This window comes from Pongo abelii, chromosome X, assembly GCF_028885655.2.
Source record: "Pongo abelii isolate AG06213 chromosome X, NHGRI_mPonAbe1-v2.0_pri, whole genome shotgun sequence".
In the NCBI taxonomy this organism is placed as follows: Eukaryota; Metazoa; Chordata; class Mammalia; order Primates; family Hominidae; genus Pongo; species Pongo abelii.
In genome coordinates this window covers 93,149,625-93,174,104 of record NC_072008.2, presented here as the reverse complement: position 1 = coordinate 93,174,104, position 24,480 = coordinate 93,149,625, and the positions used below count along the sequence as shown (strand labels likewise).

Here is a 24,480-nt window from a genome sequence, read left to right as displayed (position 1 = left end):
AGTGGAGTACTGAAGTCCCCCACTATTATTGTGTTGCTGTCTATTTTATGTCTTAGGTCTAGTAGTAATTGTTTCATGAATTTGGGAGCTCCAGTGCTAGGTGCATATATATTTAGGATTGTGATATTTTCCTGTTGGACTAGTTCTTTTCTCATTACATAAGGTCCCTCTTTGTCTTTTTTAACTGCTGTTGCTTTAAAGTTTGTTTTGTCTGATATAAGAATAGCTACTCCTGCTCATTTTTTTGTGTCCATTTGCATGGACTATCTTTTTTCCACTCCTTTACCTTAAGTTTATTTGAGTCCTTATTTGTCAGGTGAGTCTCTTGAAGACAGCAGATATTAATTAGTGAGTTCTTATCAGTTTTGCCATTCTACATCTTTTAAGTGGAGCATTTAGGCCATTTTACATTCACCATTACTATTGAGATGTGAGGTACTATTCTATACATTGTGCTATTAATTGCCTGAATACCTTGGTATTTTTTCACCGCTATTGTTTTATATGTCCTCTGAGATGTATACTTTAAGGAGACTCTATTTTTCTGTATTGTGAGGATTTGTTTCATGACTTAGAGCTCCTTTTAGCAGTTCTTGTAGTGCTGACTTCATAGTGGCAAATTCTCTCAGCATTTGTTTGTCTAAAAAAGACTGTATCTTTCCTTCATTTATGAAGCTTAGTTTCACTGGATACAAAATTCTTGACTAATTGTTTTGTTTAAGGAGGCTAAAGATAAGGCCTCAATACCCTCTAGCTTGTAGAGTTTCTACTAAGAAATCTGCTCTTACTCTCACAGGGTTTCCTTTTTAGGTTACCTGGTGCTTTTCCATCACAGTTCTTAAGATTATTTCCTTTGTTTTGACTTTAGATAACCTAATGAATATGTGCCTAGGCGATGATTTTTTTGTGATAAATTTCCCAGATATTCTTTGAGCTTCTTGTATATGGCTGCCTAGATCTCTAGCAAGGCCAGGGAAGTTTTCCTTGATTATCCCCTCAAATATGTTTTCCAAACTTTTAGATTTCTCTTCCTTGGGAACACAAATTATTCTTCTGTTTTGTCATTTAACATAATCCCAACCTTCTTGGAGGCTTTGTTCATTTTTTTCAAATAATTTTTTTCTTTGTCTTTGTCAGATTGGGTTAATTTGATACACTTGTCTTCAAGCTCTGACATTCTTTCTTCTACTTGTTTGATTCTATTGCTGAGACTTTCCAGTGTATTTTGCTATTCTCTAAATGTGTCCTTCATTTCCAGAAGTTGTAATTGCTTTTTATGTTTTCTATTTTATGTATGTGTGTATTTATTTATTTATTTTTTCGATGGAGTCTCGCTCTGTTGCCCAGGCTGGAGTGCAGTGGCATGATCTCAGCTCACTGCAACCTCTGCCTCCCAGGTTCAAGTGATTCTCCTGCCTCAGACTCCTGAGTGGCTGACACTGAAGGCACCTGCCACTGTGCCAGGTTGATTTTTGTATTTTTAGTACAGAAAGGGTTTTGCCATGTTGGCCAGGCTGGTCTCAAACTCCTGATCTCAGATGATCCTCCCACTTTGGCCTTCCAAAGTGCTGGGATTATAGGCATGAGCCACCACGTCTAGCCTGTGACTGCTTTTTATTTATGCTATCTATTTCACTGGAGAATTTTCCATTCATATTCTACATGATTTTATTTATTTATTTATTTATTTGATGTGTTTAAGTTGGACTTCACCTTTCTCCCATATCTCCTGGATTGGCTTAATAGTTGACCTTCTGAATTCTTTTTCTGGCAATTCAGATACATCATCTTGGTTTGGATCCATTGCTGGTGAGCTAGTGTGATCTTTTGGGGGTGTTAAAAAACCTCATTTTGTCATACTACCAGAATTGTTTTTCTGGTTCCTTCTCATTTGGGTAGACTATGTCAGAGGGAAGATCTGGAACTCAAGGGCTGCTGTTCAGATTCTTTTGTCCTATGGGGGTGATCCCTTGATGTGGTGCTCTCCCCTTTCCCCTAGGGATGGGGCTTCTTGAGCACCAAACTGCAGTGATTGCTATTTCTGTTCTGGATCTAGCCATCCAGCAGAGCTACTGGGGTGGGGAGTGTCTGCCATGAGTCCTGTGATGTGATCCATCTTTAGGTCTCTCAGCCATGGATACTAGCACCTACTCTCGTGGAGGTGGCAGGGGAGTGAAGTATGCTCTGAGGGTCCTTGGTTGTATTTTTGTTTAGTATGTTGGTTTTGTGTTGGTTGGCCTCCAGCTAGGAGGTGGCATATTCAAGAGCCCATCAGTTCCGTTTGTATAGGAAGGATACAACTTTGCCTTAGGCTTAGGCAGTGGGCAGGGCCATAGAGCTACCAAGAAATTATGACCTTTGTGTTTGGTTACCAGAGAATAAAGAGAAAGACCATCAGGTGGGGGCAGGGTTAGGCATGTCTGAGCTCAGACTCTCCTTGGGTGGGGCTTGCTGCAGCTGCTGTGGGGGATGGGGTGTGGTTTTCAGGCCAATGGAGTTATGTTCCCAGGGGGATTATGGCTATCTCTGCTTTGTCACATAGGCCACCAGGAAAGTGGGGGAAAGCTGGCAGCCACAGGCCTCACCCAGCTCCCATGCAGCCTGCAGCCAGAAAGGCTGGTCTCACTCCCACTGCACCCTCACTCAACAGAATCTAGTTTATTTCAAGGCAGCCAGCCAGTGAGCAGGGCTGAGAACCTACCCCAGGCCATAAGACTCCCAGCTGAGAAAGCAAGCAGGCTCACATTGCTGCGGCTATCCCTGCGCAGCAATCCACCTCCCTCAGAGGGTCTGTGGATTCTCTTGGCTTTCCTGTTATGTTCCTGCGGTAGTTCTTAGAGCAAAAGTTCACGATATGGTTCTCCACACACTGCTCTGTCTATACGAGTGGGAGCTGCAAGTTAGTCCTGGCTCCTATCTGCCATTTTTTCCCCAATCTCAGTAAACTTATTTTGATTTGAGTCTCCTGAATTGGTTGAGTGATGTAGCTTGGCATAAAATTTATTTGTTTACCACTTTGTCTTATTATTTTGTAGTGTGACTATTTAACAATAAGATGGCATATTCTTTTTACGTATTTCATGCTGAATCTGAAATGTATACGGAATATTTAAAAAATATATTTTTAGCCTAAGAGAAAGTGTACAATTGTACAGAAGATAAATCCACTAAAAGGATTAGCATTTATTGGAAGACTACTTTCTGGTTGTTTAAAAATGTAATTAAATACAGTCCATTAAAAATAAAAATAAAAAATTAAAATTAAAATTAGCTAAGATCCCATATTTGAAAGAGCCTGGAACAGGAGGGGACTGGAGTCTTAGAGGATCTCAGCTGGGAAAGGACTTGTTCTCCCTAGACTCCCTTTGTACTATTTAATTTTCTTACAGTGGGCATACAAATAAATTGATTTCCATTTAAAAGAGAAAAAATCTTTCTATTTCTAAAAAATTAAATAACCAAATAATTACATACAGAAAGAAATAGAAAAAACTTACCGTTCCACACAGTCAGAAAGCCTGGAGCAATGGTTGGAAGCAGGGGCATCATGCCCCCCTACAACATATAAGAATCCATTGTATGTGGCAACTCCCACACCTCCACGTCTTTTGGACATTGGCGCACACAAACTCCACTTGTTAGTGTGTGGGTCAAAGTATTCCATTGATTTGAGGCAGGAACTTCCATCACGTCCACCAATAGCATATAATCTAGATAAAAAGACAGAACTGTGTGTATGTATATGTGTGTGTATACATAGACACACAAAATGCATGCATAGAATGAGAGCGAGAGAACTTTGTACAAAGCTTTTCAAGTTTCTGAAGGGTCTGACTATATATTCTACTCCTACACTATTTTGCAGTGAATAGCAGAAGTTTGTGAATAGATCATTACCTGAGGGCACCTGTTAAAATCTATCCCAACCCAAACCTCCCTTTTTCACTATCTTTATCACAGTCATTTTAACATAATTGAATAAAAGATTCCATGGGATATGAGGCACAGAAAAAAAGAGGGAAAGATCAAAGGGATTGGCAGGATAGTTCCAAAGACCAACTCCAACAACTTTACAATTTTAGCAGGGTTCAACTACCTAGGAGCAGAATCCGTTGTTTTTATGTATGACTTTATATTTGCATTAAAAAATTATCACTTAGAAGACATTAGCTTAATAAACAACTAAGGAAAGAGGATAGAACCTAGAAACTAGATTTTTTTTCCCTAGGAAGTGATATTGGCTATGGCTATGACATTTCTCCCATACACTTCAAAATGCCATTCTTTTGATAAGTAGTATTTTTAATATAATTTTAAAATTATCATGTATTAATAAAGACAGACATTTATTAATCCATATTCCTATAACTTCCCTTCATGCTGAGTTGTAAACAATAGCAACTCAGCAAAGCACAATTAAATAGGTCAAATTTCATGTTTTCATCCTGTTCTGTATTACGTAGGAGATTACATAACTGAATCACTTGACATTATTCAGGTGAGGCCACAGATAGATTTAGGAGTAGCTTAAGCTCTAAGACACTTTAAAACTGGATGTCCTCTTAACTATGGACATTTCCTATTTATTTCTGTGCAAGGTTCTAAAAACAATGCGTTGACATTTTGACTGAGACCATATCTATGATAATGTATTGGCTTCATGCATAGTCAATATAAACACACAAGGCTCTCTGGCAACTGACCCAACCTATTGTCTGAAACTCGCATGATTCATGACCCTCTTATATGCTGGTCATTGTCTCCAAAGTTCCCTTGTCAGAAAGCACATAATACCTGGTAACAATTCAAGCTCTTAGAAACTTCTAACATCATCATGTTTTAGTATAATATCTCGGAAGTGACAGGCAAGTGACAGGAAGAGGTAAATATTCAGGAAGGGTGAGACAAGGTAGGATTCTATATTTAGGAACCCTGAACACTCAGGAGAGGGATTGTTGAAAGAATAAAAGAATCATCTTGTTATATCCATAGACAGACTAAAGTTTTGATAAAAATAAATCATAATGTAAAAAAGTAGTAACTTCTTGAGGTTAAAATTAGAACTGGCTTGCCTATAAAAGCGTTTCTGAAATTTAGTGTGCACAGAAGTCACCTGAAGATCCTGTTAAAATTAAGATTCTGATTCAGGACATCTGGGTCGGGGCTAGGATTCAGCATTTCTAAATATGAAAGGTGGATGCTGCTGGTCCCAGGACCACACCTTGATTAGCAAGGACATACAGAATATTTAACCAAGTATTTATTTTAGACAAGTATTTTCAGTCCTAATAGAGAGTTCCAATGAAGATCTTTTATTATTGATAACAAGTACATCCAGGTTATTTGGAATGCTAATTGATTGATGGATCACATCACTGAAGTTCTGTACTATATGACCTGGAAGCAATGAGCATGTGTGTTTCTACTTACTCACTTGTTGTTTAATGCAACAACACCAACTGTGCTTCTAGGAGTTGACATACTGGCTACGTAATTCCACTGTCGTCCCTCAGGGTCCCATCTTTCTACAGTATTTAGATAGCTCCATCCATCATGACCACCTACAGCATACATTGGTCCTTCAAGAGTGGCTACACCTAAAAAAATTAAAATAATATGTGGGTTCACCTCGGTATGCCACACACTGAATATTGCTTCATTTTGCAAGCAATTAACTGCTTAAATTTTTTTTGTTTTGCTTATTAAACGATTTTGCATACATATGTATAGTTTACTGACTCTGTTGTAAAGCTAAGCATGGTTTTCTAACCCTATGAAACTTTCAGTTTTAGTTACTATATCATAGAAGGGTATTATTGTTGTAACACTGAAGTCAAAAGAGGCAATAGAATGCACCATTTCTAGATATGTAATTTAAAAAGCTGGCTTTTTCTGGCAAAATTTCAATATTGTTTGTTGATGTAACATGTAGATACAATATGATGTTGATTCTTAGATAAACCTTAGAATTACAGGCTGACTGTAGTAGGTCTTTATAACCTCTGGTGTTTAATATAGGGATAAAAAGATTCCTGTGAGCTAACTTACTAGACAGAGCTTTTTAATGTTTAGTTAGAAGTTTGTTCTTTCAAATATTATGAATAGCCCATTTCTGCTTCGCATCTGCTTTGATAATTTACATAATTGTTTTTTTCCCCACCTTCACTATCCCAATCAACCTCTCAGTGGTATATCATCATCACCTCTCCTACCTATTTGCTAATATCAATTATATTGAAAAATAAGCTTGCTCTGATTTCTCTGCAGGACGTTTCTAAGCTATGTCTAGGAATAACACTGACATAACTGAACTGAATAATTATATAGTGTATTATTTGGCAGAGTCAATTTATCAGGATAATTGGGGCAAGCAATACCATTCCTGGATCTGCCATTTTTTAGCTCTATAAAAATCAGATCAAAAAAAAAAAAAGAAATTTTTCTGTTGTTCAGCCAACTCTTATGATATTGCAAAAATATGGAGCCTAGTATAAAGAACGAGGTATCTTGACAAATATTCAGGAGAATCAAAGTTCTCCACTATGGGCACATGATTCATCTAACTAGAAACACAATCCCTCCCAATAGTCAAGTACTTTCCTCTCTAAATTGAGCTTAGAAGAAAACTCCTTGCTGTAGTTGTATATTATTTTATAATAAATCCCTTTGAAATGTTGTTATCCTTTTTAGAATGAAACCCCTTTAAAGTACTGGTGGAAGGGAATCAGGAGCAACCTGCAACAATAACAAATGTCTCACAGGCTTTTATCATTTCCTTAAGTTTTTCATCATTTTGGAGACATTTTCACTAAGGATTTGGCTAAATCCCAATAATGTGCTGCTAGATTTAATTTTTAAAAACTCTACTTACTATACATTCTTGAAAAATACCTTATGTTAAGCTCTTACCTAAGCCGTGCCGATGTGTTGACATGGGAGGCATCACAGACCAGATTTTGCCAACTGGATTAAAACATTCCACTGTATTCAAAGTTTTTAAACCGTCTCTTCCTCCCACGACATAGAGCTTATTATCAATAACTGCAACTCCAAATTGAAGCCTACGGCCATTCATGGTGCCAATATGTAGCCAACTGTTGGTCCTGAGGTCATATTTTTCAATAGTAGTAGTACCTGACAAAGGGATATTGAACAATGGTAAAATCTACTTTTATTGAAATTTTGAATTGGTATTATTCACATTATAATTATGTACCCATAACTTACAGCACAGTATCAGTGATTACAATTCAAATTAAGTAAGTAGCTCAGGTAATTCTACAACCTGGGAGATAAAGCAAAGGATAATCTTTTACCACTTCTGGACCCAAATAGAAGAGTCGAAATAAAATGTTTTATGTAATATGTTTGGTTTATACCCTTATAACACTGGCTTTGGCTATACTATTCTATTGGTAGTATCAACACAAGTGTCAAATGACATAATTTACAACAAAATACCTTGGATTCTATTATTGAATGTTTGCACATCTGTTACAGATTTAATTACTTATGACCATTCAATATATTAATTTATGCTTTTTAAATTTGTTTTGGGTGTATGTGTTTATTTGTGTGTGTGTGTTTGTGTGTATATGTGTGTATGTTTATTTAAAAGACACGTAACTAAAGGACCAGGAATGAAAATTATTTTAAAACGGGCCTTTAGCTGTGTGTCATGGCATGCACCTGTAGTCCCAGCTACTTGGGAGGCTGAGGTCGGAAGACCACTTCAGCCCAGGAGGCGGAGGCTGCAGTGGGCCAAGATCACACCAGCCTGGGTGACAGAGTGAGACTCTGTCTATATAAATAAATAAATAAATAAATAAAATTCAAACAATGTTAAATGAGCCTTTGGTGTTGATTCACATAATGTTCCATGATGGTAATGATACAAAAGGTAGAGAGAAATTATTTATGCAGATAGTGAGGTCAAAAGAGTCCTTGGTGGAATTATCTTTCTAATCAAAAGCAGCCCCCCAAATCATTTACTTTTTAACAAAGAGCAGCCTGAAAAATCAAGCTGCAGACATAGATAAGCAAGCTGGAAGCTTGCACAGGGGAATGATGGCAGCTGCACCAATAGGAAAGGGCTACCTTGGGGGCAGGCATTTCCAACATGGAGGCTTCACCTTCCCTTTTTTTGTTACCACGTGTACAGTAAGAAAGAAACGGGTAACATGGCCAGTTTAGGCAGAAAACCCACCTGCATAATAAAAGATTGGTGTGGGCGCTGCCAGAGATTTGTGCCCTATGCAAATGGCACACCTGGTCCTAAACAGTCTTTTGCGCCCTATGTAGAACAGGCACCACCTCCTCACCAACTCATCTATAAACCCCCCTGCATTTCAGCACAGATCTGGAAACCCATTTTTCCAGGACCCTTCTCTGTAGCGGAGAGCTATTCTCTTTCTTTTGCCTGTTAAATTTCTGCTCTTAATCTCACTCTTTGTGTGTCCGTGTCTTTGATTTCTGTGGCCATGAGACAACGAACCTCAGGCGTTACCCCAGACAATGAACCTGCTTCAGTAGCACAAAATATTACAGTTGGGAACATAGAATTACAAGGTATTACTTTCTTTAAGTGTTAATATAATTGTATTTTCTATTCAATTACTAATGTACAAAGTTTACTGCCATAGTATACTGTCACTATTGACAAAGTAAACTATCACTACTGTCATAATGAATTGTCACTTCAGTAGGCAATGCTTCTTACCATTCATTCATAATAGTTGTTGCTATTTTTTAGTAAAAGCTAATTTTGCACAACAGGGAAACTTCTGAATGATAACCAGGGTGGAAAATAATAGAATTATTTTTTACATCTATAGTATATCTAATAGAGTTTGTGGCAGGTTTAAAAAGTTTCATAGTTAATGGGTGCAGCACACCAACATGGCACAGGTATACATATGTAACAAACCTGCACATTGTGTACATGTACCCTAAAACTTAAAATATAATAATAATTAAAAAAAAACCTCATTTGCTAGAAAAGAAAAAAAATTTTCATCCCAATTACACAAAGTCAACCACAGTAATAAGCAAAAATACTTTCCAGTTGCTCCTTTATTGGGAGATTTGTGAAGAAAATGCAGTCCATTAGTTATAATGAAGACTTAGTTAACATTTGAAGCATAATCATTGGCAGTGTCAAAATTTAAGCAGAGTGTATATTAAATATATAACTGCTGCTTGATTAGATTGAATTAGTGGAAACAGTGTTTCCTTCCTCTAAGTTTAAATATTTTCTGGTGAATAGTGCACTGCAAGTATTTGTGTTCCAAGATTTTGGATTTTCTAACACAAACTTGTAAATACACAGGGACACATTTACTCTTTCTCTTTCATTATTGCCTCCTTCACTGATAACATGGATTTGACTGAATACTGATTTATGCATTAGCAATTGCTCTACTGACTATATTTCCTGCTAAGAGGTCAAATTATAACACTTATCAAAATATCTTTTCTACACTAAATATCTTTTGATGGTAATGTTAAAACTGAAACATCTAGAAACACCTACTTTTATTCTATGTTTAACCAGTCAGTTTTCTCTGAATGTTTTCCACTTGTTTCCATTTCCTCATCCCAATCTTCCTATGTCTGTATTCTTATTTGCTTGTTCTAATTTTAACTTTTAGTTCTCTTTGTGTTAGTGGAATTTACCGATGACCTAATTTAGATTAGGAAATAAAAGCTAGTCTGCACTCATTGTTATGATTATGAAGATATGAATGGTGGGGTAATTAGAAAATTGTACAAATCTACATTAGTCAGCTGTATGTAGAAGATTTGCACTGAGAGATGTAGATGTGTGATTCATGCCAGGTTAAACTTTTCAAGGCATTTGATTCAATATACAAGATAAAATGATCCCATAACTTTTGACTGCAACTTGAGCATTTATGACTAGTAGTTCTACATATTGAATTCTGAAGACTTCTCCAGCCCTTTTGTCCACCCCCACCAATCCTTCAACTAATCAAAATGTATATTCTCTAGCTGCTTTACTAGGGCAGCCCTATATTAGATGGAAAAACAAATTCAATTTTTTTACTATCTTTTCCTTTAAAATTTTTCCGTATAAATAACTGTCTGCCCCGGAATGTTTGATCTATTGTTTCTCAATTCATTTCTAAGCTCTTACCCAATCTTCGTTCATAATCTATTCAAGAGTGAACAAAACCTGTCAAACTTATCAGTGTTGCTGAGAACACTGCAGTTCCTGCAGTAGTGAATATATCCGATGTAATGATTTCCTCCATTTACTTTACAAATGTTCCAAAAGCGACAGTATTAGCCTTTACCTTGTCTCCTGCCATATGCTTTATTCAGAATTTATTTTTTAAACAAATAAAAATTTACAAAATATTATGTATGTACAAGACATCCAAAGTTTACTAATTGACAATTTAACAATTTTGACTCTATGATTATACTTAGCACTTTCTAATGATTCTTTCAAATACATCTTAGGAGTTATAGTTAGCCCCAGCCATTTGTGTGATATCTATATTTAACAGCAATTCTGAGCTTGTTATATGAGTCAGAGAGGAAATTAGAGACTGAGGAAGCACTGCATTTCCTAAACATCAAAACATAAAACTTAAATTTTTAAAATTTTTAAAATTTCAATAGTGTTGGGGGTACGGGTGGTTTTAGGTTACATGGATAAGTTCTTTAGTGGTGATTTCTGAGAATTTAGTGCATCCATCACCCAAGCAGTGTACACTGTAGTGAATATATAGTCAAAAACATCTTTTAAAAATAACTGAAACAACACCCTGTAAGAAAAGGCATATGTATAGAAATTAATGTTTATGCTTTTGTGAAAATATGTAAAGTAGTACATTTTTCAATGTCAAACTGCTTTATACAGATAAATGCTGCTCACTTAATGTTTTTGTTATACTTCTTGGGTTTTTTTCTTTCTTTTTCTTTTTTCTTTTTGTTACTACGTGTTTACCCTGGTTTTCCAATAGATTCTAAAACCCCCAAAGAGTTTTGTTGTTGTTCTTTTGTCTGTAGTAGTGGCAGTGTAGAAAAAGGAACATCGTATTTGAATAAGAATTTCTTTTTTTTTTTTTTTTTTTTTTTTTTTTTTTTTAATTTATGAAGTATTTATTGATCATTCTTGGGTGTTTCTCAGAGAGGGGGATATGGGAGGGTCATAGGATAATAGTGGAGAGAAGGTCAGGAGATAAACACATGAACAAAGGTCTCTCGTTTTCCTAGGCAGAGGACCCTGCGGCCTTCTGCAGTGTTTGTGCCCCTGGGTACTTGAGATTAGGGAGTGGTGATGACTCTTAAAGAGCATGCTGCCTTCAAGCATCTGTTTAACAAAGCACATCTTGCACCGCCCTTAATCCATTTAACCCTGAGTTGACACAGCATATGTTTCAGAGAGCATGGGGCTGGGGGAAAGGCCATAGATCAACAGCATCCCAAGGCAGAAGAATTTCTCCTAGTCAGAACAAAATGGAGTCTCCTATGCCCACCCCTTTCTACACAGACACAGCAACAATCTGATCTCTCCTTCCTTTCCCCACACTTCCCCCCCCCCTTCCTTTCAACAAAACCGCCATCGTCCTCATGGCCCGCTCCCGATGGTCGCTGTCTCTTCGGAGCTGTTGGGTACACCTCCCAGACAGGGCAGCCGGGCAGAGGCGCTCCTCACCTCCCAGACAGGGAGGCCGGGCAGAGGCGCTCCTCGCTTCCCAGACGGGGCCGCCCGGGCAGAGGCGCTCCTCGCTTCCCAGACGGGGCCGCCCGGGCAGAGGCGCTCCTCGCTTCCCAGACGGGGCCGCCCGGGCAGAGGCGCTCCTCACTTCCCAGACGGGGCGGCCGGGCAGAGGCGCTCCTCACCTCCCAGAGGGGGCGGCCGGGCAGAGGCGCTCCTCACTTCCCAGACCGGGCGGCCGGGCAGAGGCGCTCCTCACTTCCCAGACGGGGCGGCCGGGCAGAGGCGCTCCTCACTTCCCAGACGGGGCGGCCGGGCAGAGGCGCTCCTCACTTCCTCCCAGACGGGGTGGCGGCCAGGCAGAGGCGCTCCTCACCTCCCAGACAGGGCGGCCGGGCAGAGGCGCTCCTCACTTCCCAGACTGGGCGGCCGGGCAGAGGCGCTCCTCACTTCCCAGACGGTGTGGCGGCTGGGCAGAGGCGCTCCTCCCTTCCCAGATGGGGCAGCCAGGCAGAGGCGCTCCTCACTTCCTCCCAGACGGGGTGGCGGCCAGGCAGAGGCGCTCCTCACTTCCTCCCAGACAGGGTGGCGGCCAGGCAGAGGCGCTTCTCACTTCCCAGAGGGGGCGGCCGGGCAGAGGTGCTCCTCACTTCCTCCCAGACGGGGTGGCGGCCGGGCAGAGGCACTCCTCACCTCCCAGACGGGGCGGCCGGGCAGAGGTGCTCCTCATCTCCCAGACGGGGCAGCCGGGCAGAGGTGCTCCTCACTTCCTCCCAGACGGGGTGACGGCCGGGCAGAGGCACTCCTCACCTCCCAGACGGGGCGGCCGGGCAGAGGCGCTCCTCACTTCCCAGACGGGGCGGCCGAGCAGAGGCGCTCCTCACTTCCCAGAGGGGGCGGCCGGGCAGAGACGCTCCTCACTTCCTCCCAGACGGGGTGGCGGCCAGGCAGAGGCGCTCCTCACCTCCCAGACAGGGCGGCCGGGCAGAGGCGCTCCTCACTTCCCAGACTGGGCGGCCGGGCAGAGGCGCTCCTCACTTCCCAGACGGTGTGGCGGCTGGGCAGAGGCGCTCCTCCCTTCCCAGATGGGGCAGCCAGGCAGAGGCGCTCCTCACTTCCTCCCAGATGGGGTGACGGCCGGGCAGAGGCACTCCTCACCTCCCAGACGGGGCGGCCGGGCAGAGGCGCTCCTCACCTCCCAGACGGAGTGGCCGGGCAGAGGCGCTCCTCACTTCCTCCCAGACGGGGTGGCGGCCAGGCAGAGGCGCTCCTCACCTCCCAGACGGGGCGGCCGGGCAGAGGTGCTCCTCATCTCCCAGATGGGGCAGCCGGGCATAGGTGCTCCTCACTTCCTCCCAGACAGGGTGGCAGCCGGGCAGAGGCACTCCTCACCTCCCAGACGGGGCGGCCGGGCAGAGGCGCTCCTCACTTCCTCCCAGACGGGGTGACGGCCAGGCAGAGGCGCTCCTCACTTCCCAGACGGGGTGGCCGGGCAGAGGCGCTCCTCACTTCCCAGACGGGGTGGCCAGGCAGAGGCACTCCTCACCTCCCAGACGGGGCGGCCGGGCAGAGGTGCTCCTCACTTCCCAGACGGGGTGGCCGGGCAGAGGCGCTCCTCACTTCCCAGACGGGGTGACCAGGCAGAGGCACTCCTCACCTCCCAGACGGGGCGGCCGGGCAGAGGTGCTCCTCACTTCCTCCCAGACGGGTTGGCGGCCGGGCAGAGGCGCTCCTCACCTCCCAGACGGGGTGGCCGGGCAGAGGCTCTCCTCCCTTCCCAGACGGAGTGGCCAGGCAGAGGCGCTCCTCACCTCCCAGAGTGGGCGGCCGGGCAGAGGCGCTCCTCACTTCCCAGAGTGGGCGGCCGGGCAGAGGCGCTCCTCACTTCCCATAGGGGGTGGTAGCCGGGTAGAGGCGCTCCTCACTTCCCAGATGGGGCAGCTGGGCAGAGGTGCTCCTCACTTCCTCCCAGACGGGGTGGTGGCCAGGCAGAGGCGCTCCTCACTTCCCAGACGGGGCGGCCGGGCAGAGGCACTCCTCACCTCCCAGACGGGGCGGCTGGGCAGAGGCGCTCCTCACCTCCCAGAAGGGGCGGCTGGGCAGAGGCGCTCCTCACTTCCCATATGGGGTGGCAGCCGGGCAGAGGCGCTCCTCATTTCCCAGACGGGGTGGCGGCCAGGCAGAGGCGCTCCTCACTTCCCAGACGGGGCAACCAGGCAGAGGCGCTCCTCACTTCCTCCCAGACGGGGTGGCGGCCAGGCAGAGGCGCTCCTCACCTCCCAGACGGGGCGGCCGGGCAGAGGTGCACCTCATCTCCCAGACGGGGCAGCCGGGCAGAGGCGCTCCTCACTTCCTCCCAGACGGGGTGGCAGCCGGGCAGAGGCGCTCCTCACATCCCAGACGATGGGCGGCCGGGCAGCGGCGCTCCTCACTTCCCAGATAGGGCGGCCGGGCAGAGGCGCTCCTCACTTCCCAGACGATGGGCGGCCAGGCAGAGATGCTCCTCGCTTCCTAGACGGGGTGGCGGCGGGGCAGAGGCTGTAATCTTAGCACTTTAAGAGGCCAAGGCAGGAGGCTGGTAGGTGGAGGTTGCAGCGAGCCGAGATCACACCACTGCACTCCAGCCTGAGCACCATTGAGCATTGAGTTAGCGAGACTCCGTCTGCAATCCCAGCATCTCGGGAGGCCTAGGCAGGCAGATCACTCGAGGCCAGGAGCTGGAGACCAGCCCGGTCAACACGGTGAAACCCCGTCTCCACCAAAAATAGAAAAACCATTCAGGCGTGGCGGCGCGCGCCTGTAATCCCAGGCACTCGGCAGGCCGAGGCAGGAGAGTCACAGGAGCCCGAGGCAGGGAGGTTGCAGCGAGCCGAGATCATGGCAGTACAGTCCAGCTTCGATAACAGCGGGAGACCGAAAAAAGGAGAGGGAGACCGAAGAAGAGGGGAGAGGGAGAGGGAGAGGGAGAGGGAGAGGGAGAGGGAGAGGGAGAGGGAGAGGGAGAGGGAGAGGGAGAGGGAGAGGGAGAGGGAGAGGGAGAGGGAGAGGGAGAGGGAGAGGGAGAGGGAGAGGGAGAGGGAGAGGGAGAGGGAGAGGGAGAGGGAGAGGGAGAGGGAGAGGGAGAGGGCTGAATAAGAATTTCATCTCCAGCCTTTCTTAATGTTTGTCCTTTGGTTGGCTATCTAAACTTAAGATGTGCAAAGTAGCAGTAACATTATTGTAACATTATTGTGAGGATTAGAAACGATGTTTGCAAAATGCCAAAGATTAAGTAATCAAAAATGTAAGGTTTTACTATTCTTTTAATGGTCTGCAACGTCCCGTGAGCCTTTTATAGTGTCTCCGTATACCAGGAATTCAAAGTGTCTCATGCCTTTATTTACTTCCATCACAAACTTTGATAATAGAGTCCCGAGATTATAGGCTCATATTTCACTCATTTTTGGAGACTGATAAGGAGTTATAGATACTTATAAACATTTGTTGTAATACATTCCTTTATGGTAACAATAATTTAACCAAGATTAGCCCGAAAAAAATGCCAAAAATAAAAAATAAAAAACAAACACAAAAACCAAACAAACACAAAGTTTTCCATTTCTCACAATGCAAATTAGGCTTTTTTCAGAGTCAGAAATGAAAGATAACTGTACTTGCATTTTTTATTTAGTACTCTTGTAATTTAAATACCAAACAAGAAACCTTCTAATATGTTATTAATATTCAATTTAGTCAACAAAATTCAATAAAACCTCAAGTTGCCAGACTGGAAATTAATTATAGGATCTCATTGTCCTATAAAACCTAGCTTGTAACATTATTGTTACAAAATACAAAAACGTTGTTATTTGTTATTTCCTGAAGAACATCAGTTCTTGAAGTAACCCTACAAATCTGCAAATAATTGCATTTGCAATCTCTTGTTTTATGGGCTTATGATTAATAAGCATAGTTACTATATAGTCTTCCAATTTTCAATTACGTATATCAAAGAAAATAATGTGATTCCAGTAGGACTTCAAAACAAGTTTTTAAACTTTTTTTCTATCCCCTTTCTTTTGCTCATTTTCCATCACCCCCCCCAGTTTCAAGATGTAGTTCTGAGATAAACTTTACATGAATGAATGAAAGAATTCTTTCATGAATGAATTCTTTACATGAAAGAATGTTTTCTTTCCTCCACTCCCTTTCTTATCCCATTCTATGCTTCCATGCCTTATGCACATTGGTTACCTAGATGCTTGATAAACACACACCATACTCACTCATCTGGTCAAATATTTCCTTAGAAGCTTCAGGGACCGGATGCTGATACAGACCAGACACCTCTGGCCATGATGGCACCAGCCCCTTTACCAGATGGAACGATAAATAATTCAACACAAGTCATTGAAGTTGGTCACAACACCTGACACTTCCTAGCCACCCTGCCTATTCTGCATTCCAAACTCTCTCTTTAAAACCCCCACATTCCCTCTACAAATGGAAGAGTAGACATTTTTGGAAAGAATTCCACCCACTCCTCTCCTTACTAGCATGGAAAAGAAAATCTTGCTCTCTTTTTATCACACCTCACTCTTGTTATTATGGCTTCTTTCTACAAGTGGCCAGCAGCCAGACCTTTTGCCAGTTACAGTCTCTTCCTTTCTGATTAACATGTGAAAGGAAAATAAGTCTTGGGACCCCCAAATCACTAAGCCAAAAGGAAAAGTCAAGCTGGGAACTGTGTCAGGCAAACCTTTCCTCCCTTTTTATTCCTAAATAAGATAAATACTGAGATTCTTTTTTTAAAAAAAAGCTACATACATCCCTCACAATTTGCCCACAAGGAAATTCCTTCTGGGCCTCCAGATGCTTACCCTTAAAAAGTTACGCTGAATTTCACAATGGCAGTGTAAATTGACAGCTTATTTTCATAGGTGCAGGACAAAGGAGTGACAGAACTCAATGTCATCCCTCTGTTCACCTGAGACAAATATGTATCTGATTGCTTCCTCTGCTTTATTGTTTATGAAAAAAATGCATATTCTCTAAGCTAGACTAAGGCATAAGTGACTATTCTTGTACCTCCCTCACATGTAAATTGTGTATTCAGTGAAAAGCTAATCATATGCTCAAAAGAATGCAACCATCTGTCTCTTACCTACTTATGACCTAGAAGGCCCCCACTTTGAGCTGTCTCGCGTTTCCGGACAGAACCAATGTATACCATACACGTTGATGTCTGATATCTCCCTAAAATGTATAAAACCAAGATGTACACTGACCCCCGGGGTTAAGAATGGGAGCATTCTTAACCTTGGCAAAATAAACTTTGTAAATTAATTGAGACCTGTCTCACATACTTTTGGGTTCACAAACATTAAATAAGTTTTCCTTGAAAAGATAAAATATGGCAAAGTAAATATTCAAATCTTAAAACAGCTTCTGTAAAGTAAAAGTGCCTATTAAGAGTTCAACACTAATTGAAAGGTTATGTCTCATAAGGTAAGTAGAAAAATGAGGTCACAAAAATCATATAATGCACCCTATTTATGAAAATTCACTTTAGGTGCACTCATTTAACATGGCTTTAATATCACCCTTATAATTTGGAGGCTGTTAAGAATGTATCTTTTTTGAATGAAGACACTCTAAGTTATTTTTACCTTTCATAGCATCCATGCCTCCTACAGCATAAAGTGCCCCCACAGTTGATTTTCTAGGCTTAGTCCGAGGGCTTTGCATCATGGATCTTCTCTCAGGCAAAAGATGATACTTCATAGCTTCCATCAGGAGCTTCTGACACTCAAGATCACCAGTAAACATGGAACTGGTTTCAAGATCTGCCAGTAACTGAAAAGTAGAGATGCATGGCATATGAATGGAGAGTTCACCATTAGAAAGAACATATTTGTATTTATATAGCTTTGGAGGCTGGGCGCAGTGGCGTACACCTGTAATTCCAGCACTTTGGGAGGCCAAGGTGTGTAGAACGCTGGAGCTCAGGAGTTTGAGACCAGCATGGGAAACATGGCGAAACCTTGTCTCTACAAAAAAATACAAAAATTAGCCAGGTGTGGTTGCAAGTGCCTGTAATCCCAGCTACTTGTAGGCTAAGGTGGGTTGATCGTTTGAGCCCGGGAGGTAGAGGCAGAGAAAACTTGAGCAAACCGAAATGTAGAAGTTTGATTATTTAATGATTTTTGTTATTTAGTACGATTTTTATTTTCACTTATCAGGGAAAATAACTACAAATCTGCTGGTAGTAGCTAATGACCTCTGCAGATTTATTTAATTGACGCATTATTCATCTTTTGAATATGTACACATATAAAGGAGCAAACATCAAAAAGCACTCATAGAAAGTATTGCTGAAAGCAGTAGAAGAGAATGGCTCTGTGTGCACAAGTAAGAATCTCCTAGTCTACTGCATGCGGCTAATACAAGTAGCAATCTTTTTGGTGGATTTGGGGTAGTCGTGTTGGTAGTGGTGGCCATGCAAACATGCTCAGTTAAAATAATAACAGACATGGTGGACGGTATCTGTATCATCTGATCACAGAGTATTCTGAAAGTAGGTGCTTTTTAACTGAGTTGAGATACATGCCTTAGTAACTAGCCAGCATATTAACAAAAATAGATGATCAATTCTTTTTAACTATCATTACCTGGCACACAGTGACCTTATTTAACACTGATAAAAGTGAGGTAAAGTATTTTTCATGAGATGAGTTGGAGAGAATTCAAGAGTATATTTCAGAATGTTGTCAAGAGTCATCTTAGATTGGTTCCCTTGGAGTTTTGGGTCCACAGTATCATGGGACATTGAGAGGAATAGTGAGAAGTTTGCTGGAATAGAAGAGGTAATCTTATTACGTTAAACTTATCCGAATTTTCCTGCTCTTCATGTGTTAATTTCAGTTCTGTTCTCACTCCACCTGTGATATCTGATGGATCTTTATTTTGACTTGCCTCATGAGAGCCCAGGCATTTGCTTAATGCATATGCTTTCAGAAATAGGTTTAAAAACTAGGCTATGTATTTTTTCCTAAAAATACTCTTCAGAGATTCATCACCATCCTTTTTATATATTTCATTTCTAAGAAATTTGTAAGGTCACCTTTTAAATTCTTTTGGAAAGCCTATATTTGCATGACATTGCCTATCACTACCAGGATCAGGAAAAGTTGACACAGTCCATATTCTAGGTCTAAGGCATACTCAGAGGTGGGCTACCACGGTACTGTTGGTTGTACATTTGGGCTAGAAATTTCCCTCCATTCCAATAAAATAACAGAAGTTCAAACTAAGAAGTTCACTTTGCTGAAAGTGTCATATAGACTTAAGGCTCTGTAAAGATACCAGCCTCTGATCTTACACCAGTGCATCTTAAGTTTTTTATGCCTAAAATCACAAGGAGAAATTGTTAATACACAGATTCTTCAGCCTGTTTCCCTGAAATTGGTTAACTGGGTCTGCAGTGGGGCATGAGAAATTGTGTTTTTAACAAGTTCACAGGCCCAGGAACATTTTCAAAGGCAGTCTGAGAATCTCATACGTCATAGAACTTTTCTTGAGAATAATACACATAAGTGTACACGTTCACCCAAACATAAAATTTCCATAGATTCTAAAGATCATCTGTCAATCCAAAGATTTAGAACCCTGGATCTAAAATTATATACATATTTATTATTTCTGTTTTTGGCATTACTATTGCCTTCCTTGCTCTTTGGATAAATTTGCTATAACCAGAAGTGTAATCAATGTTCTTTCATTGCATATAGATAGATTCTTAAGAGCATGCATATAGTTCTATGGAATTTAATTAACAGCTGGAAGTTTTAAAAAATGTGGAAAAATCAACTGGGCACAGTGGCTCATGCCTGTAATCCCAGCACTTTGGGAGGCCGAGGCAGGAGGATCACAAGGTCAGGAGATCGAGACCATCCTGGCCAACATGGTGAAACCCCATCTTTACTAAAAATACAAAAATTAGCTGGGTGTGGTGGCACGTGCCTGTAATCCCAGCTACTTGGGAGGCTGAGGCAGGAGAATCGCTTGAACTAGGGAGTCAGAGGTTGCAGTGAGCCGAGATAGCCCCACTGCACTCCAGCCTGGCAACAGAGCGAGACTCCTCCTCAAAAAAAAAAAAAAAAAGAAAAGAAAAAAGGAAAAATCATCAACAGATTAACAATCTATTTTTCAATATTAACATTTAATTAGTAACTGTGTTATAAAAGTGGATTCATGTTAATATTTACAAAATTATTGATCCACTAAATCTATACAAGTTTTCTGTTTTCAATTTGGATGATGTTTGAGGGCTATAGCCACAAATTCAGTAGATATTACATGCATATGTGCAGTACATCCACATGTATTATAAATTTTATTGATCAATTTGCTACAGAGAAAAAACTGTGGTTATCACCAATGGTGAAATTATGTGGTGAGACTGCATTCCAAAATTCAGTATGAGTTGAGTTAACCCTGGATCTTATTCAAAGGTGTTTGTTCTTAGAATCATCTTTGCTATAATCCTTCAATTCAACATATATGGTGAGGATGCCTTTATAATTATGCTATAGTGCATCAAAAGTATGATAGCATTCTTTTGATCATAGCAGATAATATTAATAGATATTATTCAGTACCTGACTCCTTCCTAGACTCTCCTCTGGAAGGCTATTGTACTAATTATTAACATTTTGCCTAGAAGGTGTGCAGGAAAAAAAAAAAAAAGCGTTAGCCTAGTCATTTTCCCAGCTTTTTACAAATATTATGTGGTGAAACTGAAACTAATGAGTATTCTGATGTTTATGGTTTAACGGTAACTTTTTTTGGCCATTTTTTTTGTCTTTTATTAATGCTTCTAATTGATGGCTGAATATGTTCTTCTGTGAAACAAATCTTGTACACTCAAATTACCAGGAATCTTCTGAAAAAATAAAATTAGGCAAATAAGAAATGGATTAGTGCCTAGTGGTAGTTCAGAGCTATATTTTAAATTACCTAGGTAATTTTCCATACCTGTGGTGGGAGTAATGGCAGTCTGATGTAAGAAAGCAGCATCCCCAGTTCTCCTTGCCTATTCTGCACATCATGCCCCACCCACTGCATTAGAGCATGAAAAATAGTCTCTTCATCAGGCACATTAATGTCATCACTGCACAGAAGTTTTGAAATTTCATTAGCTGGAAGCAGGAGGAATTCTTGGTTTTTTATTACCTCAATGAAGTGTTCCTAGAAAAGAAAGGTCATCTACTAAAACTTTGCACTTTAGAAATTTCTTAATGGAATAAGCATATCAAAGCATTTCATGTTCTTAAACTTCAGAAAATGCAAGAGACACAGATGTATCCACTTAAAAAAAATAGGTGCTCCTGCTACCCATGACATGGGTAACAGGGAGTCTTCTGAAGCTGAGAGGCCAAATGCTTCCACTGGGAATTATTTATGGAACACACAAGGTTAGCTTTAACTGCTTCACAGCCCACATAGGCAGAGTGTTGGAGCCAAAAATGGCAGTTTTTGCTCCCAGCTGCTGTATGTGACAACAGCAGCTCATGACTTCAGAGCTGACTGTCTAGTTGGTCTTCAGCCAAAAGCCATAAGAAAAAGGCTGAAACTTTTTAAGGTGGTGGCTATCTTGAAAGACTAGGAGAGTTAACTCTGGCTATGTATGTGAGGCAGAAACAAACTGAATTCCTTGGAGATAAGAAAAAAGAATGATGAAAAACTCTTTCCTTTTATGGAAAAGTATGATCTTCTACTGACCAAGAGAAAAGTACTCTTTTGCAGTTGGTAACAATCTATGGGTTCAGGACAATCTAAAAAGGATTCCTGTAAAGTTTTTTCTTTAGGAAAGAGTGAGGATGTCTTTTAAATTTATATATTATCCCTGGCTAATATTTTCATATTTTTTTTAGTAGAGTGAAGCTCCATCTCAAAAAAAAATAATAAATTTATATATTATATCTCAATTCTTCTTTCATTGTGTTGTATTTTGTCAAATATACAATTTCAAACATCTGTGTTTCATTTTTAAATCAAAATACCATCATATTTTTTCTAGTTTATAAATATTACATGTTCTTTCTTTGACAACAGAATGATCATGTTTAACATTTCTCATAGTGAAGATCTCAAGTTTTAAATGAAATAAAATATATTTCTAAAATGAAGATAAACATACCTACTTGGCAATTTATGTTGCACAATAAACAGATATTCCAGGAACAGTTTAAACTAGTCTCCGAATAATTGGGGTCTCTAAATAAATCAAATCACCACATCAGCTTTACTTTTAGTTTAGTCATTGTGGAAGTGAATCAATCAAATAAGAAAGTTATCCAGACAGCAATAATCAATGTTGATACACCCATCAGAAAGCTCTGATGCCGTAAGTTTCAAGCTGGCCTATTTAGACAAATAACTCTTTGTGATTAAGACAAACAATTGAAAGAGAACTGCTGTTCTTACTGTAGCAGATGTCTCTGGGTGAAGACCCTCCCACTTATACAAATAATGGTGATAGTAGTACAACTATTAATACATTACACTTGTACAGCACTTCACATTTTACTGATTTCTTTCACAAGCATTAAGTCATCACTAGTGTGATCTTGTGAGAAAGTGGAATTAGTCTGATAAAAAAGCAGGTCATATGAGTTGTCTGTTTCCCTATGGAGTAAGTGGCAAAGTCTGGATTCAAGCATAAGCCTCTGAAATCATGCTTACTGCATTTTGTTTGATATTGCAACTGCTTTTCATAAGTGATATGATTTTTGTGAAAGAGTTTAGACAAATATAAAACTATAAAACTTAAGGTTATATAGTACCGATATTGTATATAGATTCTGAAACTGCATTAATATTATGGACACCTCAATATCTCCTCCTTCTTACCCACTCTCCAATTAAAAAACAAAGAGGAAAAACCTAGATTTTCTGATAGAATTTGTTATGACTTCAGAATTGCTTCCTAATGGGACTATTGAAAATTGCTGGGCAATATAGTAGATTAGTCTAAATAAAGAATAAGTGTAATTTTAAAGTATCTATATATTACATTGCAGTATCCAGTATGGTATAGAAATAATTAGTTTCACTTAAAGATTAATTTTAAATTGTTTTATTTTGGAATTATTTTGCTCCTAATTTCAAGGTAAACACTTTATTCTATGCAACTTCCAAGGGAGTCTTCTTTTGTGCCCTGGCTTAACTATTCATTTTATAAAAATCTACACTTATATTGTTGAAAAATTTGCCAAATGACTATCACATATTTGGTAAATGCTTCATTGATGCAGACAACTATCTATATGATTTAAATGGTTAATTTTATGTATGAACTTGACTGGGTAACGAACGGGGTACCCAGACATTTGGCCAAATAGCATTCTGAGTGCGTCTGTGATGGTAGTTCTGGATGAGGCCCATTCACATTAGGGAAGGCAATCTACCTTGTTCAGTCTACCAATGCACATGATTACAATTGAATCCCTAAATTGTTTAATATTATTCTTAGACATTAAAATTATTTGCATTATTAAACTATCAATCCAGAACTGCAAAAACATTATTATAGCAAGACCTTTATATATGTTACTGTATTTACAATAGATACTAACATAACTAAAGAAGAGAGATTAAGAGAGACAACAATATTATATTTTTATGCACATCCTGCTTCAACACTCCGTTTTGGTCACATACTAGGAAAGGGAAGACAAGTTCATTTTGAGCAACAAAAATAATTCAAACTTTTTTCGGAACGTATTTTGCTTGCAAGTGTGTAATACTAAACAGGAAACTGCTAAAACTTAGTTCAAGAATTTAAGTAATTTAATAGGAAGTTTTCATGTTTATTTTTTGTGGTAGAATAAACCTTTGACCTTCATAACTGCTGTTCCTTCAGATTATATGGCATCTGTATTTAGGACACAGGAACATAAATGGTGTATGTAATTAAATGATATATTTTAAAATGTCAATCCATTATAATATGATTCTCCATATAATGGTATTGTTTTAGGAATATGTTTCAAACTTCAAATTTTGAGCAATGGACCTAGGGTGGGAAGTAAGAGGGAGAAAGATTTGATAAGAAGTTTTTAAACAATTGAAATTTTAGAAATTAAAAAATTACCTTCGGTATAAAACTCCAGAAAAATACTTTTTATATGCATCTCTATTCTAAAAAATGCTACTTTTATTTATGATTTCAATGTGTGCCTTTCTATTGTTCACTTGTATGCAATTGCTTTTTGTTTTTTAATATTAAATAACTGAAGCAATTTCATATTTTTGAAATATTTATATTTTGATTGGGTTTCACAAAATGATCCATCTCTTGTGTCCTTCCCTTCTTCAGAGGTTAAAAAAGTTTATTTTTACTCTGCATCAGGGAAGTATTGGCATCTATTGTAAGGCTTTATTGAATATCCTCTGTCCATTTAATATGCTCTATCTTATCATATGCAACATTTAAATAATTACCACCTATGAACATTTGCATTATATTTAATTGTTAATAGAATTGAAAGGGATTTTAAGTTAGTTGCATTAATGAATTGAGCTGTAAGTTATTTTTAACCAAAGTAAAATTTGTTACTAAGACATAAAGAAGTTCATTCAATAAAATTATCTGGGCTGGGTGTAGTGGCTCATGCCTGTAATCCCAGCACTTTGGGAGGCCGAGGCAGGTGGATCACAAGGTCAGGAGTTCGAGACCAGCCTGACCAATGTGGTGAAACCCCATCTCTACTAAAAATACAAAAAAAAGCAGGGCATGGTGGCGGGTG

The 24,480-nt window shown here is 40.3% G+C and overlaps 1 protein-coding gene across 2 annotated transcripts in view; it reads right to left on the bottom strand.

Annotated features, from left to right (window-relative positions):
- KLHL4 (kelch like family member 4) overlaps positions 1 to 24,480 on the bottom strand; it is a 159,023-nt gene that overhangs the window by 32,239 nt on the left and 102,304 nt on the right. For both annotated transcript variants that reach the window (XM_024241144.3, XM_002831856.6), the window contains exons 5-9: positions 20,705 to 20,917; positions 17,338 to 17,524; positions 6,910 to 7,134; positions 5,435 to 5,597; positions 3,498 to 3,710 (exon numbers count right to left, since the gene is read on the bottom strand). In XM_024241144.3, the coding sequence (XP_024096912.1) occupies positions 3,498 to 3,710; positions 5,435 to 5,597; positions 6,910 to 7,134; positions 17,338 to 17,524; positions 20,705 to 20,917 (1,001 nt within the window). The remainder of the gene's footprint in view (positions 1 to 3,497; positions 3,711 to 5,434; positions 5,598 to 6,909; positions 7,135 to 17,337; positions 17,525 to 20,704; positions 20,918 to 24,480) is intronic.